The sequence below is a fragment of the Mauremys mutica genome, chromosome 3, assembly GCF_020497125.1.
Source record: "Mauremys mutica isolate MM-2020 ecotype Southern chromosome 3, ASM2049712v1, whole genome shotgun sequence".
Taxonomy (NCBI): Eukaryota; Metazoa; Chordata; order Testudines; family Geoemydidae; genus Mauremys; species Mauremys mutica.
In genome coordinates this window covers 97519015-97532441 of record NC_059074.1, presented here as the reverse complement: position 1 = coordinate 97532441, position 13427 = coordinate 97519015, and the positions used below count along the sequence as shown (strand labels likewise).

At 42.2% G+C, this 13427-nt stretch overlaps 1 protein-coding gene across 1 annotated transcript in view; it reads left to right on the top strand.

The window, feature by feature from the left end:
• Positions 1-11200: 11200 nt before the first annotated feature.
• THEMIS (thymocyte selection associated) overlaps positions 11201-13427 on the top strand; it is a 100764-nt gene continuing 98537 nt past the window's right edge. Inside the window, exon 1 of the mRNA XM_045008824.1 lies at positions 11201-11345. Coding sequence (XP_044864759.1) covers positions 11255-11345 — 91 coding nt within the window. The 5' untranslated portion in view covers positions 11201-11254. The remainder of the gene's footprint in view (positions 11346-13427) is intronic.

The following is a 13427-nucleotide window of genomic DNA, read 5'->3' as shown; positions in this document are numbered from 1 at the left end:
CATCTAAAGGGGCAGAGAGTGTACCTTGATATAAGCGACCATATGCTGGACTCAAAATATTACCCTCCGGCAGTGAGACATCTGGATTAATTTGTTGACATAATTCTCCTGTATACAATCATGTTTATAAATATTCCTTAAAGAGATGCGAAGAGTGCAGCAGACTATCATTTTTCAGACTATTCATATAGGGCCAGATCACACAGGGTGCTCAGTAGCCATGCTGAAGGTAGTTGAACAGCACACACAAGGTACTCAGCACCTTGAAGAATTGGTTGAGGGCAGGGAGAAGTGTCCAAATGCTACACTGTATATATAAGGACATGTGCTAGGAACACATGGGGAGTTGCCTAAGGGTCACAAATGTTCTCAGATGTCAAAGAAATGTAGATGCAACAAACTGAAAATGTGCTGAAGTGCTGGCAGAAGGACTTAAACTCTGAAGTTAGAGCCCCAGGATGTTTCCTTACAAATTGTTTAAAACCTCAGATTATTTAAATGTAGTTGTGAAAAAGGATGAGCTGAAAGGGCTTGGGCTGGGTTCTAGTGGACGTCCCATATTTGTTTGCTGTTCCCGACCAGAAATGGACACAATGCTTGTATGCTCGTATTGCTAATCACGATACCTGAGTGAATGTGATAGTTAGCCTCCGAAAAGCTGGTGAGGCAGGACAGGCAACAAACAGTGAAGCATCATCCCTGTATTTTAAACAGGAAATTACCAAAACATGTACTGGGGAAGCTGAAGCATATAACACAAATGGTTTGCATAAGAAAAGATTGTTTTAGCCTGCCAAAGGACATAGTATTTGCATTGTCTCACTGAATGAATGCTAAATCTGTCCCTCAGGTACAGGTTCATCAGCCAATAAAACTGGAGAAAGTATGTGCCTTCTAGTGGTCTCCTCCTCCAAGCTCCCCAGTTCGAATCTTCAGAGGCCAAAGATTCCTTCTGCCCCAGTAGGAAACATGCTGCATGCTAGTAGGCCATGTCCTCCTCATTGTCCATCTGGCTGTTGAGCTCTACTGCAGAGCTAGCTGTGGATCAGTAGTTTTGGGAAAGGTACTGTTTAAATGTAGAATCACCATAGGAAAAGTCATTCTTTGCCAATTGTAACCCACCGCGGGACAGCTAAGGCACCACCATATTTCTCTACATTTAGAATAGGAAATAATTGGTATATACAATATGTGATATCCACTGGCCAGTGTTAACTGTGACTCCTGCTATTGTTAGCAAAAATTCTGCGCACAGTGAAGGAGAGAACAAGGTCTTCTATAGGGAGGGGATAATTCTCTGCTTGATTTGGAGACTCCATAGTAGTCCAAGGGCAAGCATCTGTATAACAAGACCAAATGTTTGACTAGGGGCCTGATTCAGAATCCCTTATGCAACTAAAACTTCCTCTTTCATTCAGTGGAAGTGTGATCAAAGCCTGATCCCAAACCAGATAACTAACAGTGTGATAAACAAAGGGTGGGAGGTAGCTCCCTTTGATGGACACCCAGCCAGCCAGTTAGCTGTAAAATCCCTCTTGGTAGCTGTTCTTTATTTGCTTTACCTGTAAAGGGTTAAAAAGGCCCCCGGGTAAAGAAAAAAAAGTGGGCACCTAACCAAAAGAGTCAATGGGAAGGCTAGAACTTTTTAAAATGGGGAAAGAAACTTTCTCTTTGTCTGTTGTTCTCTGGGCTGCAGGAACACAGAGCAGCAATGCTATAAGCAGGAGTGTGGTGAAAGGTTTGAACCAGGTATTAAAAAGTATCTTCCATACCTAGAACAAATAATTTGGATAGGAAATGTTTAGTTTGATGCTATCAGGTTTATTCCTTATTTTGGCTTGTGGATCTTCTCTGTGCTAACCTCTGATGCTTTTGTTGGCTTGTAACCTTTAAGCTGAACCCCCAACAAAGCTAGTTTGGGTGCTTAATTTTTGGAGTTGCTCTTTGAAAATCTAGCAAAAGCCTAAGTTTCAGATGTATTTTCTTTTTGTTTTAATAAAATTTACTTTTTTAAAGAACATAATTGGATTTTTGGTGTCCTAAGGGGTTTGTGCATGTTGTTTGATTAGCTGATAGCCACAGCTAATCTCCTTTGTTTTCCTTCTGAGCTCTTCCCTGGAGCGAGGTGTGAGGGAAAGGGCTTGAGGGTACCCCACAGGGAGGAATTCCCAAGTGTTCCTTCCTGGGTTCAAGGGGTTTTTTTGCTTTGCGTGGTGCAGCATTTACCAAGCCAAGGTCAGAGAAAAGCTGTAACCTTGGGAGTTCAATACAAACCTGGAGTGGCCAGTATTAATTTTTTAAATCCTTGCAGGCCCCTATTTCCTGCACTCAGAGTTACAGAGTGGGGATTCAGTTTTGACAAACAGAAAGTAGGCAAAAATAAACATTGCTCATGATATACACAAAAGACCCAAAGTAAAACCTATACGTCAGTCACTGTGATAGAGCTTAGGACGTCCCACTAAGAACCCCTCAACCTCCAATATCATGTGGAATAAGGGATTTAGAATCACCCTTCTACCTCTATTCCTCCCCATGGCTAGACATTTTGGTGGTTACCAGTCATTATCTCGCACCATCTGTCCCTATAAAATGAGCTTTATTGCCGAATCTCAATTTTCAGCAACTTTTTTAGACTTTTTCAAAGACCTTCATCCATGTTCAACTCTCCCCCACGCTACTGCAAATACATGGCAATGAATTTCACCCGTTATTTAAACCTTTCTACTGCACCTTTCTATGAAAGAGTGGGAAACATTTGCTCTGCAGCAGCCTTGCAGAAGATAGGAAATTACTACCATCAATTTAACCAGCATGTTGAAAGTGTCAACAGCATTTTGTATGGATCTTGATTCTTTAGATGAATACCCATTTTAAGTGTTGAAGTGAAATGGTACGAAGCTGCTTTTAGATTGAACTTTATACATACACTGGAAAAAATTGCAATTAAAAGCATTCTCCAGCTTTCAAAAACCACTGCCTAACTCAGCTAACAAGATTTTGTGTGTGATGTACTGTACGTTTGGAGGAGTAATTTTTAATTATTTATTTTTAGGATGCCTGCTGATGCTAAAGAGTTGCTTGTTTTTATAGGAATAGTTAAATGACAGATTATATTTCAGTTTAAATAAGAATGGACAAATGTAACCGAGTTCTACTGCTTTACAGAATTTATTTGCAATTCCAATTGTTTTCAGCTAACACATTGGACATCTACGATAAATCAGTGGAGTAGATGACAAAAATAAAATCAAGGCAAATGTTACAAAAATAGATGCATTTGTTGAAATTTGCTTTTCTGTTTAGTCTAAATATTCCTCACAAGGGTGCTTGCTTAAGAATGGGTTGTTGTTGTTTTCTCACTGTAACTTAGACATTAGCAAAGATGAGGAAAGTGACATGCAGTTTTCATTCTAGTTTCTTTAAAGCTCTTTGCTGTCAAGGAAAGTCAAGCTGTTTTTGCTTCCCTTCTGTAGAAAATTGTCAGTTGATAGGCAAAACTTCAAGAATAATTAGAGAAAGTACATGTGTAAATCCCATTGGGAAAATCAATCTTTCACGAATATATTTAAATGAATTCAGTGTCCTTTCCTTTTAACAGGAACTAAGTGCAAACATTATTTTGGATTTCTTTGATGGCACCCAAGATCCTATGTTGCCTCTTTAAAAATAAATTGCAGAGTGCAACATTCAAGAAACCACAGGGGGGAGAATGATATTTAAAATTAATTAAAAAAACCCTCCAACATGTCCCCAGCTGCACTGAAGGTATGACACAGGTGACCAGACAGCAAATGTGAAAAATCAGGACAGGAGTGGGGGCTAATAGGAGTCTATATAAGAAAAAGACCCCAAAATCGGGACTGTCCCTATAAAATCGGAACATCTGGTCACCCTAGACTGGACACTTATTTCAAACTTTTTGTAATTTGAAGATAAATTAAGTAATATTTCTGCCCTCCGTAAACCTTTAATACTCCTCTCTCAAACTTAGTAATGTCCTTCTTTTAGACAATTGTCTCTCCATAAGATTGGTGCATATAATTTATTCTACATTTGTGACTATTTACAAAGGGCAGAAGTGTAATCTGATGGTTAAGACACTTGTCTGGGACTCAGGAAATCTGGATTTAGTTTTTGGATCTGTCACAGACTTCCTGTGTGAAGATGGGCAAGTTATAATTTCTCCTTGCTTCAGTTCCCAATATGTAAAATGGGAGTAATACTTCCTCACTTCAGAGTGATGTTGAGGATAAAATCCATTGGTGATTGTGAGGTGTTCAGATACTGCAGTGATGGAGGCTGTATAAATATCTAGATAGAATTTACAATATGATGTCATTTGAACTTGGTGAAATTTTTAGATAAAAAAATGCAGATTCAGATCAAAACACGTTGTGCATTGGTCGATTTCAGCAAATTGTTTCCGTTGGAAATTTAAAAAACATTAGAAGCGGTTCATTTTGTTGACATTTTCAAAACCCACAAAAAGGAGTAGGAAGTAGTAGTCCTTCTTATTCCCAACAGCCAAATGGAACAGCTTCAACAGGAGAGATTGCGAGACAGACCCAGCCCCTCCCAAAATAGCCAATGGCCTGGTGATTAGGGCACTCACCTGATGGGAGAGTTGGGTTCAAGTTTCTGCCCCAGAGCGGGGACCTGGACCGGGGTCTCCGCTCATCACCTCCTCCAGTTAGTGAATGGCACCTAAGGGTACATCTGCACGGCAATAAAAGACCAGTGGCATGTCTGCAGCTGGCCCAATCTGCTGACTGGGGCTGGTGGGGCTCAGGCTATCACATCGCAATGTAGATGATTGAGCTCGGACTGAAGCCCAAACATCTACACTGCTAGGTTTAGCCCTGCAAGCCCAAGTCAGCTGTCCCAGGCTCCGAGATTTGATGCCGGGGTGTTTTAGGTCAGCGTAGTGGCCCTTTGTTTCCAAATTTTTTACTTTTTATTTTTAAAAAATAAAAGGTTTAAAACAAATTTTGCTTGACATGAAATGAATTTTTTTTAATGTTCAATTCACCCAAATTTCCAAAAAGTTTTTGGTTGAGGTTGACCTGACATTTTTTTTTTAATTGCCAGTGAACCAAACAATCAGTTAGTCGCACAGCTCTAGATACAGTAAGAGTAGGCATTCATACTCTGCTCTGACACAGATGGAGGTCTGGGGGGTTCAAATCCTGAATTAGTTTATCAGGTGATGATAATATTTGGTGGGCTCATCTAATGCCTATTCTGCATAACTACTACTACTTGGCAGGATTGTCTTTTTGCTAGAAAGGCCCAGAAATACAATAATAATACCATATTTAGCATCTACATAACTGTATCTTCAAAGTACTCTGCAAACGTTAATCAATCTTCACAATATGCTTGTGAAGGTAGGTAAGTATCAATCCCCTTTTGCAAATGGGGGAAACTTAGGTGGAGAGTTTAAGTGAGTTACCCAGGACTACAGAGTCAGTGCAATAACACGGATTAGAAAACAGGAATTTTTGGCTCATCGCCTACTTTTCAGATCACCCCCCTTTCTGCAGCAGATGGGTTTAGGTTTGCATTGTGAGAGCTGCCTGCACTACGTGGCACTCCAGCCTTTCAGTTTCATGCATGTCAAATTCATACACAATTCTAAAACTACATATAATCCCAGATCATATGTTATGAATTAGTGCACTAGAGATACACTTCATAGAAATTTCTGGTTCATGCGAAGCCATCAACACGCATTAAAGAAACTGAAAAAGAGCGATTAACATTCTTCACTAGATTAAAGTAAATTAAAATAGCAATATCACCCACTGTGTATTAGGAACCAATGACCAGAGAGAACTATTAACCCTCCCTTGTTGAGGACCCAGTCCAACTCCCATTAAACTCAGTGGACTTTAATTTCAATTTCAATTTAATTTCAATTTTAATTTTAATTTTCAAATTTTAAACTCATTAATTTCAACAGGAGATGGATCAGTCCCTAAAACATAGGAAATGTTCTATATCTAGGTGGTGGTTGTTCAGTCAAAAATAGTTTACCAAAAATGTTACTAAGTTTTAAAGTATAATATATAAAAATATGCCCTGGGGGGGTACACTTGATTCTTGACTGTCTATTAGAGTCAAACATTGGCAACTAGCGCTCTGGGCTCAAGAACCATAGCTTGCAGACTTTCACCAAGTTCTGCTAAGCCATTTAGGTTTATTATTAAGCTAGTCTAAGCTCTCACTGCTGAACCATAAGAAAATGTCAAACAACTTCAAAATGTAGCTACTGAGAACATAACGGAAAATTCACATTATGGTCATGCTGCATCACAATTTTCATATATTTCAAGGTCAAGAGGAAACATTATGATCATCTAGTCTGACCTCCTGCATAAAACAGGCCATAAAACATAAAACTGAAAACAGCTCCCCTAGAGCAATAGAGAGTACAGAAAGGCACCTCTTCTTTACCACGATATGTGCTGGTAAGACTAGAATTCCTGTGCTAATACATGAACTGTGGGTGGCATTGCTGATTTGGATGAGTGTAAACATATTAATTTTTTGTCATGGCAACTGACAGTTGTACAGTAAAAGCTTTGTTGTCTGACATGTTGGGGGAATGGAGGGTGCCAGTTAATCAAAAATTCTGGTTAACTGAGAGTTATACTACAATGGAATACCAATTTTCAAAGAATTAGAATACAATAAAATGAATCAAGTATAAAATAGTATACAGGTACTCACCAATCCAGTAGTGGTAATGCACTGCAGAGTGGTTGGTTTCTTGAAGCACTTAGGTGTATACAGGTAAAGTTTTCTACACAGTAGGTTATCTTATGACACTATCACTATGTGCAGCACATGGCGTATACCCAGATCACTAAAAATATACTTAACACTAAAACTATATTGAACATAATTTAATCTTTGATTCAAAAGGCACTTCAGGGTCTTGCAGTGCCTCAGAGTCGTGATAATCAATGTCAATAATCACTGTAGATGTAGAAGGTGTAGGAGATTGGGCTGAATCTGTAATGACCCTATGACACACCCTGGAAGCTGTTTATTTGAATAAATCCCTGATATCAGCTTGCTTACTTGTCTTCTGCCTCTTTTGCATAAAGGTAGAGTGCAGAATGTGCAATTGCATAACCTCCCGGGCAGTATACTAGTCCTGGTTACTAGATTGAAGATTTGTACTGGGAGATACCAGAAATGCCAGTTAATAGAGCTTTCCAGTTGATAAAGTGCCGGACAACACAGCTTTTACTGTATTTTGTTCCTGAGAGAAATGTACTTTATGCCTTATACGTTTAGTTACTCAGGTTTAAATTACTTTTAAGCAATTTATAATTTTGCATAAATTGCTGTTAATTAGGTATTCATCATGGTGCTGCATTCCAGAAAATCTGCTCTACTGATGTCAGATGAAACTAAATTGACATTGATTTTTTTTAATCTAAATTTCTTTTTAGAGATGGTTTAAGGTGACCCTAAAGAATGAAAGCTGCCATTTAGCCGCAGACTTGGTACAGTATGGACAAGTGTGGGGCTGTTGGAAAACGTTGCCGCAGCACCTCAGCTCTGACCTGGATTGACCCCAACCTCCAAGGGCAACGGAAGAATTCAGCCAACTTCCACACTCATTCTGTCCTTAGGAGACTATTGAATTTTATGAGCTCAATCCTGCAAGGGGCTGAGCACTCTGGCCCCGATCCAGCAAAATGCATGCTTAATGTCTAAGCACACGGAAATTCCCATTGAACTTGTTGAGACTACTCAAATGGAGGCAGCATTGCCTAGTAGATAGATCACTGGACTGGGACGTATTAGAGCTTGGTATTATTATTAGAAATACATAGCAGGACTGGGACCAGACTGCTCAGGTCCCTGTGAGGCAGAACCCTTTATTGTGTGTCTTTCTGACTGAACTGAAAGGTGATTGGGAATGCGCATTATTTTTCCCCATGATTAATTATGTTTGTTTAATCTGCGTGTGTCTGTGTCTGTTGCTGGAAGGGAATGAAGGAAGAAGGCATTTTTATAAAGCTAGTAAATAATTGCCTGCATCTGTTTTCTAGGTAGGACAACAATAATAGCTGTCACTACGAGAACCAAAGTCCTATTTTTCATGCCTCTACCCTGCAGTGTTACCAGCTGCTAACGGTGATCTCTCCACCTGCTGCCTCGCTGCTCACAAAACCATCTGCTACATTCTGTAAAGCAACCCCTTACCCATCCCAGAATCAGATCCTCATTCCTTCATCCAGTGCCTGGTGCAGATACCCTGTCCCTAAAACTGGCTCCCATGCCCCTGGGATTTGGGGACACGAGTTGTAAACATTTCCCATTTATAAGGAACAGCTCAGACACGTTATACACGTAAAAGGCAATTTTAAAACATGTCAGAAAAGCAAACAAATTAACCCCCATCCCCAGTATTAAAGCAGGTGCCAATCATGCTCATCATCTCATTACATAGTGCAGTGCACCTGCACCTGTATTTCCCCTGAGTGGTCCAGCAAGGGCACCCACTCTCAGGCATCCAGCTCCCTGCTGTTCTCTCTTGGCTGGAGACTAACATCTCTCCACCTTCTGACACGGGGGTATGTCCAGACTGTACAGTTCCCTGCTTTCACTGTGTATTTCCCAGCAAAGACAGTCTGCCTAAGCACACCTGCTTGCTTTCTCTTCAAAGAGTGATAATGGAGTGATTAGATACAAGGTAAAAAGCATTAGATAAAACAACTGAAAACCAATTAAAGAACCTACACACAGCTAATAAACTTGCCAGACTCTCATCTGGGCTCTGGCAAGAGCAGGCTTTCAACACTCTTCACTAAGGCTTGCTGGTGCTTACAAATTCATCAGCGCTTCCGCTTGGAACTTGTGGGGCCTCAGTAGACCCTGTCCTTCCAACCCTACCCTATGGACTGGGGCCCTCCATGGACCAGGGTCCTGTCCATTTGCTGGATCAGGAAGAAGGCCCTGAGTCAGCCTAAACTCAGGCTTTTTATCCAAAAGTCTTTTCTTTGTTTCTGGGTCTCTGGAGTATCCAGTTTGAACTAGTATATGCATATCTCTCCAGGGGGCTTCTAAGGCTGATAATGGAGGACGTTTATTAGCATCCTCCTCCCAACCAGGGACGGTACCTGCAGGTCCACAACACACAATTGCATTTTTAATAAGTGTACCCCAAAGGTGTTAATCCTAATTCAATAAGGTTTAATTTAAGTTAGTAAAGTTTATCTTAATCCCATAAAGTTCATTCAGGATATTGTCAGTCTGTCACAATTAAAGTAGGTGGCATCCCCTCCCCCACCCACCTGATTAAACAGCTACCTTGCTGCTTTATCCTGACACCATAAAGATACTTTGGGTATGGCTACACTTGCAGCTGTACAGCGCTGGGAGTTAAACCTGTCTTCGTATGGCTGAATAGGGAAAGCGCTGCAGTCTGTCCACACTGACAGCTACCAGCGCACTGTCATGGCCACATTTGCAGCATCTGCAGCGGCATTGGGAGCGGTGCATTATGGGCAGCTATTCCAGTGTTCAAGTGGCTGCAACGTGCTTTTCAAAAGGGGGGCGTGGAGTGTGACAGGGAGCGTGGGGGGGAGAGTGAGTGGATTTTTGGAGCCGACACTGTGTCAGCAGCTGCCTTGCAAATTCTGACCCCCTCCCCCACTCCTCTCTCTCTCTCACTCACTGAAAGCAAACAGCAGATGTTTTTTCCCTCGCAGACCAGATAAGCAGCCGCTGCTGAAACGGACCCCCCCACCCACCGCGCTGCTTCTCTCCTCAAGCCCTCTCCCTCCCCCTCTCTTCAAGCAAACACTAGCTGTGGGCATTCCAAAGGGAGCCCCCTGCCTTTGCTCATTCACAGCAAACAGGAGCTGTGTTTGTTTTTTTGATAAGCAGCTCCCAGAGCGCGGAGTTCACAACAAAACAAAGAGCAGGACCTTCACTTAAAAGGATTATGGGAAGCTTCTGGAGGTCAGTCACAGCGTACTAAGATTATTCCCTGTTTACACTGGTGCCCCAGCACTGCAGCAGCAGCGCTATTGTCTTTATTCCTCTCGGGGAGGTGGAGTACAAGCAGCGCTGTAGCCACGGAGATACAGCGCTGTATGTGCCTTGCCAGTGTGGACGGGGAGTGAGTTTTACAGTGCTATAAAGCCACCAACAGCGCTGTAACTCTCAAGTGTAGCCAAGTTCTGGGAAGAACTTGTTGTCGCTGCAGAGTGTGAAACAGGGTAGCAAGGAAGTGCCCTAATCCTACCATTAACTCTATGATTTTATGGACTTACCCTATGAGCAGTGCCATTGAAATCATTGGCACTACTCACTGTTGTTACGGATAGCAGAGCCAAACCCCTATATATGAACAATGGCCAAGATTTTCAAAAGTGACTAGTGATTTTGGGTGCCCAAGTTGAGACACCTTAAAACAGTCTGATTTTTCAGAAAGTGCTAGGCACCTACCCTCTGAAATCCAGGCCCTTTTAAGGTATCTCAAGTCAGAGCCCCAAAGTCTCTAGTTGCTTTTGAAAATCTTGGCTATTCTGCATAACTAAATTCAATTGTCATGCACAGATCCAAAGAGGCCCATATTTTTGTCTGCACCTTCCTCACTACACCACAGGAACTCTCTAAAGGCAGCAAAAGCAAAAAAACAAAACGGTTTCATTTTATATCTCCAGAGAGAGTTTGTGGTTTCTGAAAAGAGCAAATGTAAAACTATATTTTGTGCTCCAAAAATAAATGTGATTTGTTTTTCCAGCTGCAGATATTTTTAACATTAAACAAAATCCTTTCCATGTGGATAGATGACTAGTTAGTGCCTCAAGGTACCAAACCAAATAACTCCCTGTTTTAGGTTGAGTTTTGTAGAAACTCATCTTTCCTATTAAATTTGGTACCAGCTGCAACCAACATAAGCAGCACTTCGTTTAGCCTAAATTGGCACATGCTCAAGCACCAGGCAGTATAAACTTAGCAGTGTCAGTTGATACCCATTCTTGTGGTATTGCTCACCCTAGTCTTCCCTGCCCCCCACCCCTTGAGCTGCCAAAGTGGGAGGAAGTGGCGATCATAGTAAAGAAGAGAAGCGCCTCCCTCACCTCTCCTCCCCACTCCTCCCTCCAGCAACAGAAAGTTTCTGAGAGATGTCCCAGACTCTGTTCCTGTGAGTACCATGGGGGACATCACAGGAGGTGCTGGCCTTTAGACACCAAATGTATGTGCTGCCTTGACACAGACCATGGCATCAAACCTGACAAAATTCATCCATTCCCTGGATCCGAGAACCCTCCCCAGGGTTCTCCAAATCCAGTCAGGCATCTACTTCCAAGGTAAGTTGCAGACTTTTCATGGTGGGGTTCATGGACTCTGTGCTGTTCCCTCACTCCAGAGAGAGGAGATGCTGGGGAATGGAGGGAGGATGGGGAAAGATGATAGCCGCTTGGACCTTTCTGGGAAAGGAGGCTCCCCTGTGAAAAGAGAAGTGAAGTTGTAGATGATTTGGGAGGCTGGCTTGGTTAGGGGTACATTCAGTTACTTGTAGGCATAGAGATGAGATGAGATTTGGAACAGGGCACTTAACCCTCCTCCACTCCTGGGCTGTTACTGAGAGTGCCATAAGTGCCAGGGTATACTTAATCCTGCCTCAGTGCAGGGGAATGGACCAGATGGCTTCTTGAGATCCCTTCCAGTCCTACATTTCTGTGAGTGCTTAGCGCTAATATAAAGCCTGCAATCAAAGGATCTCAAGTCACTGCACAAAAGTTAATTGATTAAGCCTCACATCTCTCTTGTGAGGTAGGCAAGTAATAATACCCCTTTCTATGCATCAGAGCACTGAGGTGGGGATTAAGAGGCAGGAGTGCGGTTGGTAGTCTTGAGGCAAGAAGGAGAAAAGTCTTTCTACACAAACATTGTTCAGGACCTGTAGATCCTTTAGATGTGCTATGATATGAATGGATCATTGTGATTCTGACATTAATGTCACAGTGGCGATTTTTTGCTGGGTTTTCCCCAAGTATTTGTACTAGATATTCATGTATCAGAGGGGTAGCTGTGTTAGTCTCGATCTGTAAAAAGCGACAGAGTCCTGTGGCACCTTATAGACTAACAGGCAAATACCCACGTCATCAGATGCATGGCATTCCTACTCTTGGGGCTTGTTACTCCACAAAATCCTGAGGAAAGATTGAACTAGCTCCAAAGGGCTTTCGCTGGAAGGCAAAAGTCTCTACTGTATATTCTGCTTTTGTCGAATGCGTGGGACTCTCTTGGGGCTTGTCTACACTGGCAACGTTAAAGTGCTGCTGTGGCAGCACTTTAACATGGCTTGTGTAGTTGTGGCACAGCGCTGGGAGAGAGCTCTCCCAGTGCTCTAAAAAAACCATCTCCACGAGGAGCATAGCCACCAGCGCTAACAGCACTGAAACTTGCAGTGCTCAGGGGTGAGTTTTTTCACACCCCTGAGCGAAAAAGTTGCAGCACTGTAAAGTGTCAGTGTAGACAAGCCCTTAGATGTCAGTGGAAATTCCATGTGAGAAAGCAGTCAAGAATGTAGCAAGTCAGAGAAGGGAATGCTTCTCTTAGGGTTAAATTCACTCCAGCAGAGGGTCCAGGAAAGTCCTTCACTCCACATCAGTCTGTAGTGTTGGAGTGCACAGGAGGCGGTGAGGGTGGAGTTGTCACACACTCATGCTAGCTAGGAAGAAATCTCAGATATGCTGCAGTGGAAGGGGCTTTGGGGGGAATTAGCTGGAGCAGATCCAAATGCCCCAAAGGCCTGCCTAGGGTGGAAAGAGATTATATTAGCAGTGGCTGTAGAGAGACTGAGCTGCAGTCTCTTAGCCTGCTTGTTGGAGTGTGGTGAATTCCAACCCACCAATACCCAAGAGATTTCCTTTATGGAGAGGAGAAGAGGGAAGGGGTGAATTTCAACTTTAGTTCAAAATCTTCAGTTATAATCATGATCTATTGCACGGCATCTTCTCAAACTCTCCTGTTTTGACTGATCTAAAACAAAAATACAAAAGCGCTTAGTCCACCTGACAGTTTATTGGACCTAGAAAATGGCATTCTGGGAAATTAACTCACCTAAATGTGTCAGAGGCTTCTAAAATATTATTTTTTCACTCTCTAATTTGAAATATGACCCCATTCATTGGTGGCTAAAGTTCTACATTGAAAAATCCTTTGCCTCTGGGCTGAGAACCTGAGACTCAAGTTCCAGGCTGAGATTAATTAAAATCTTGAAAAGAGGGTTTTGGGTTGAGTTGGGAAACCCAGAGGAGTGAAATCTGTAAATTGAAAGCAAAGCTCCTTAAGTGTAGGGTGAACAGATAGCAAATGTGAAAAATCAGGACGTGGGGTGGGGGGTAATTGGAGCCTCTATTAGAAAAAGACCCCAAAAATGGGAC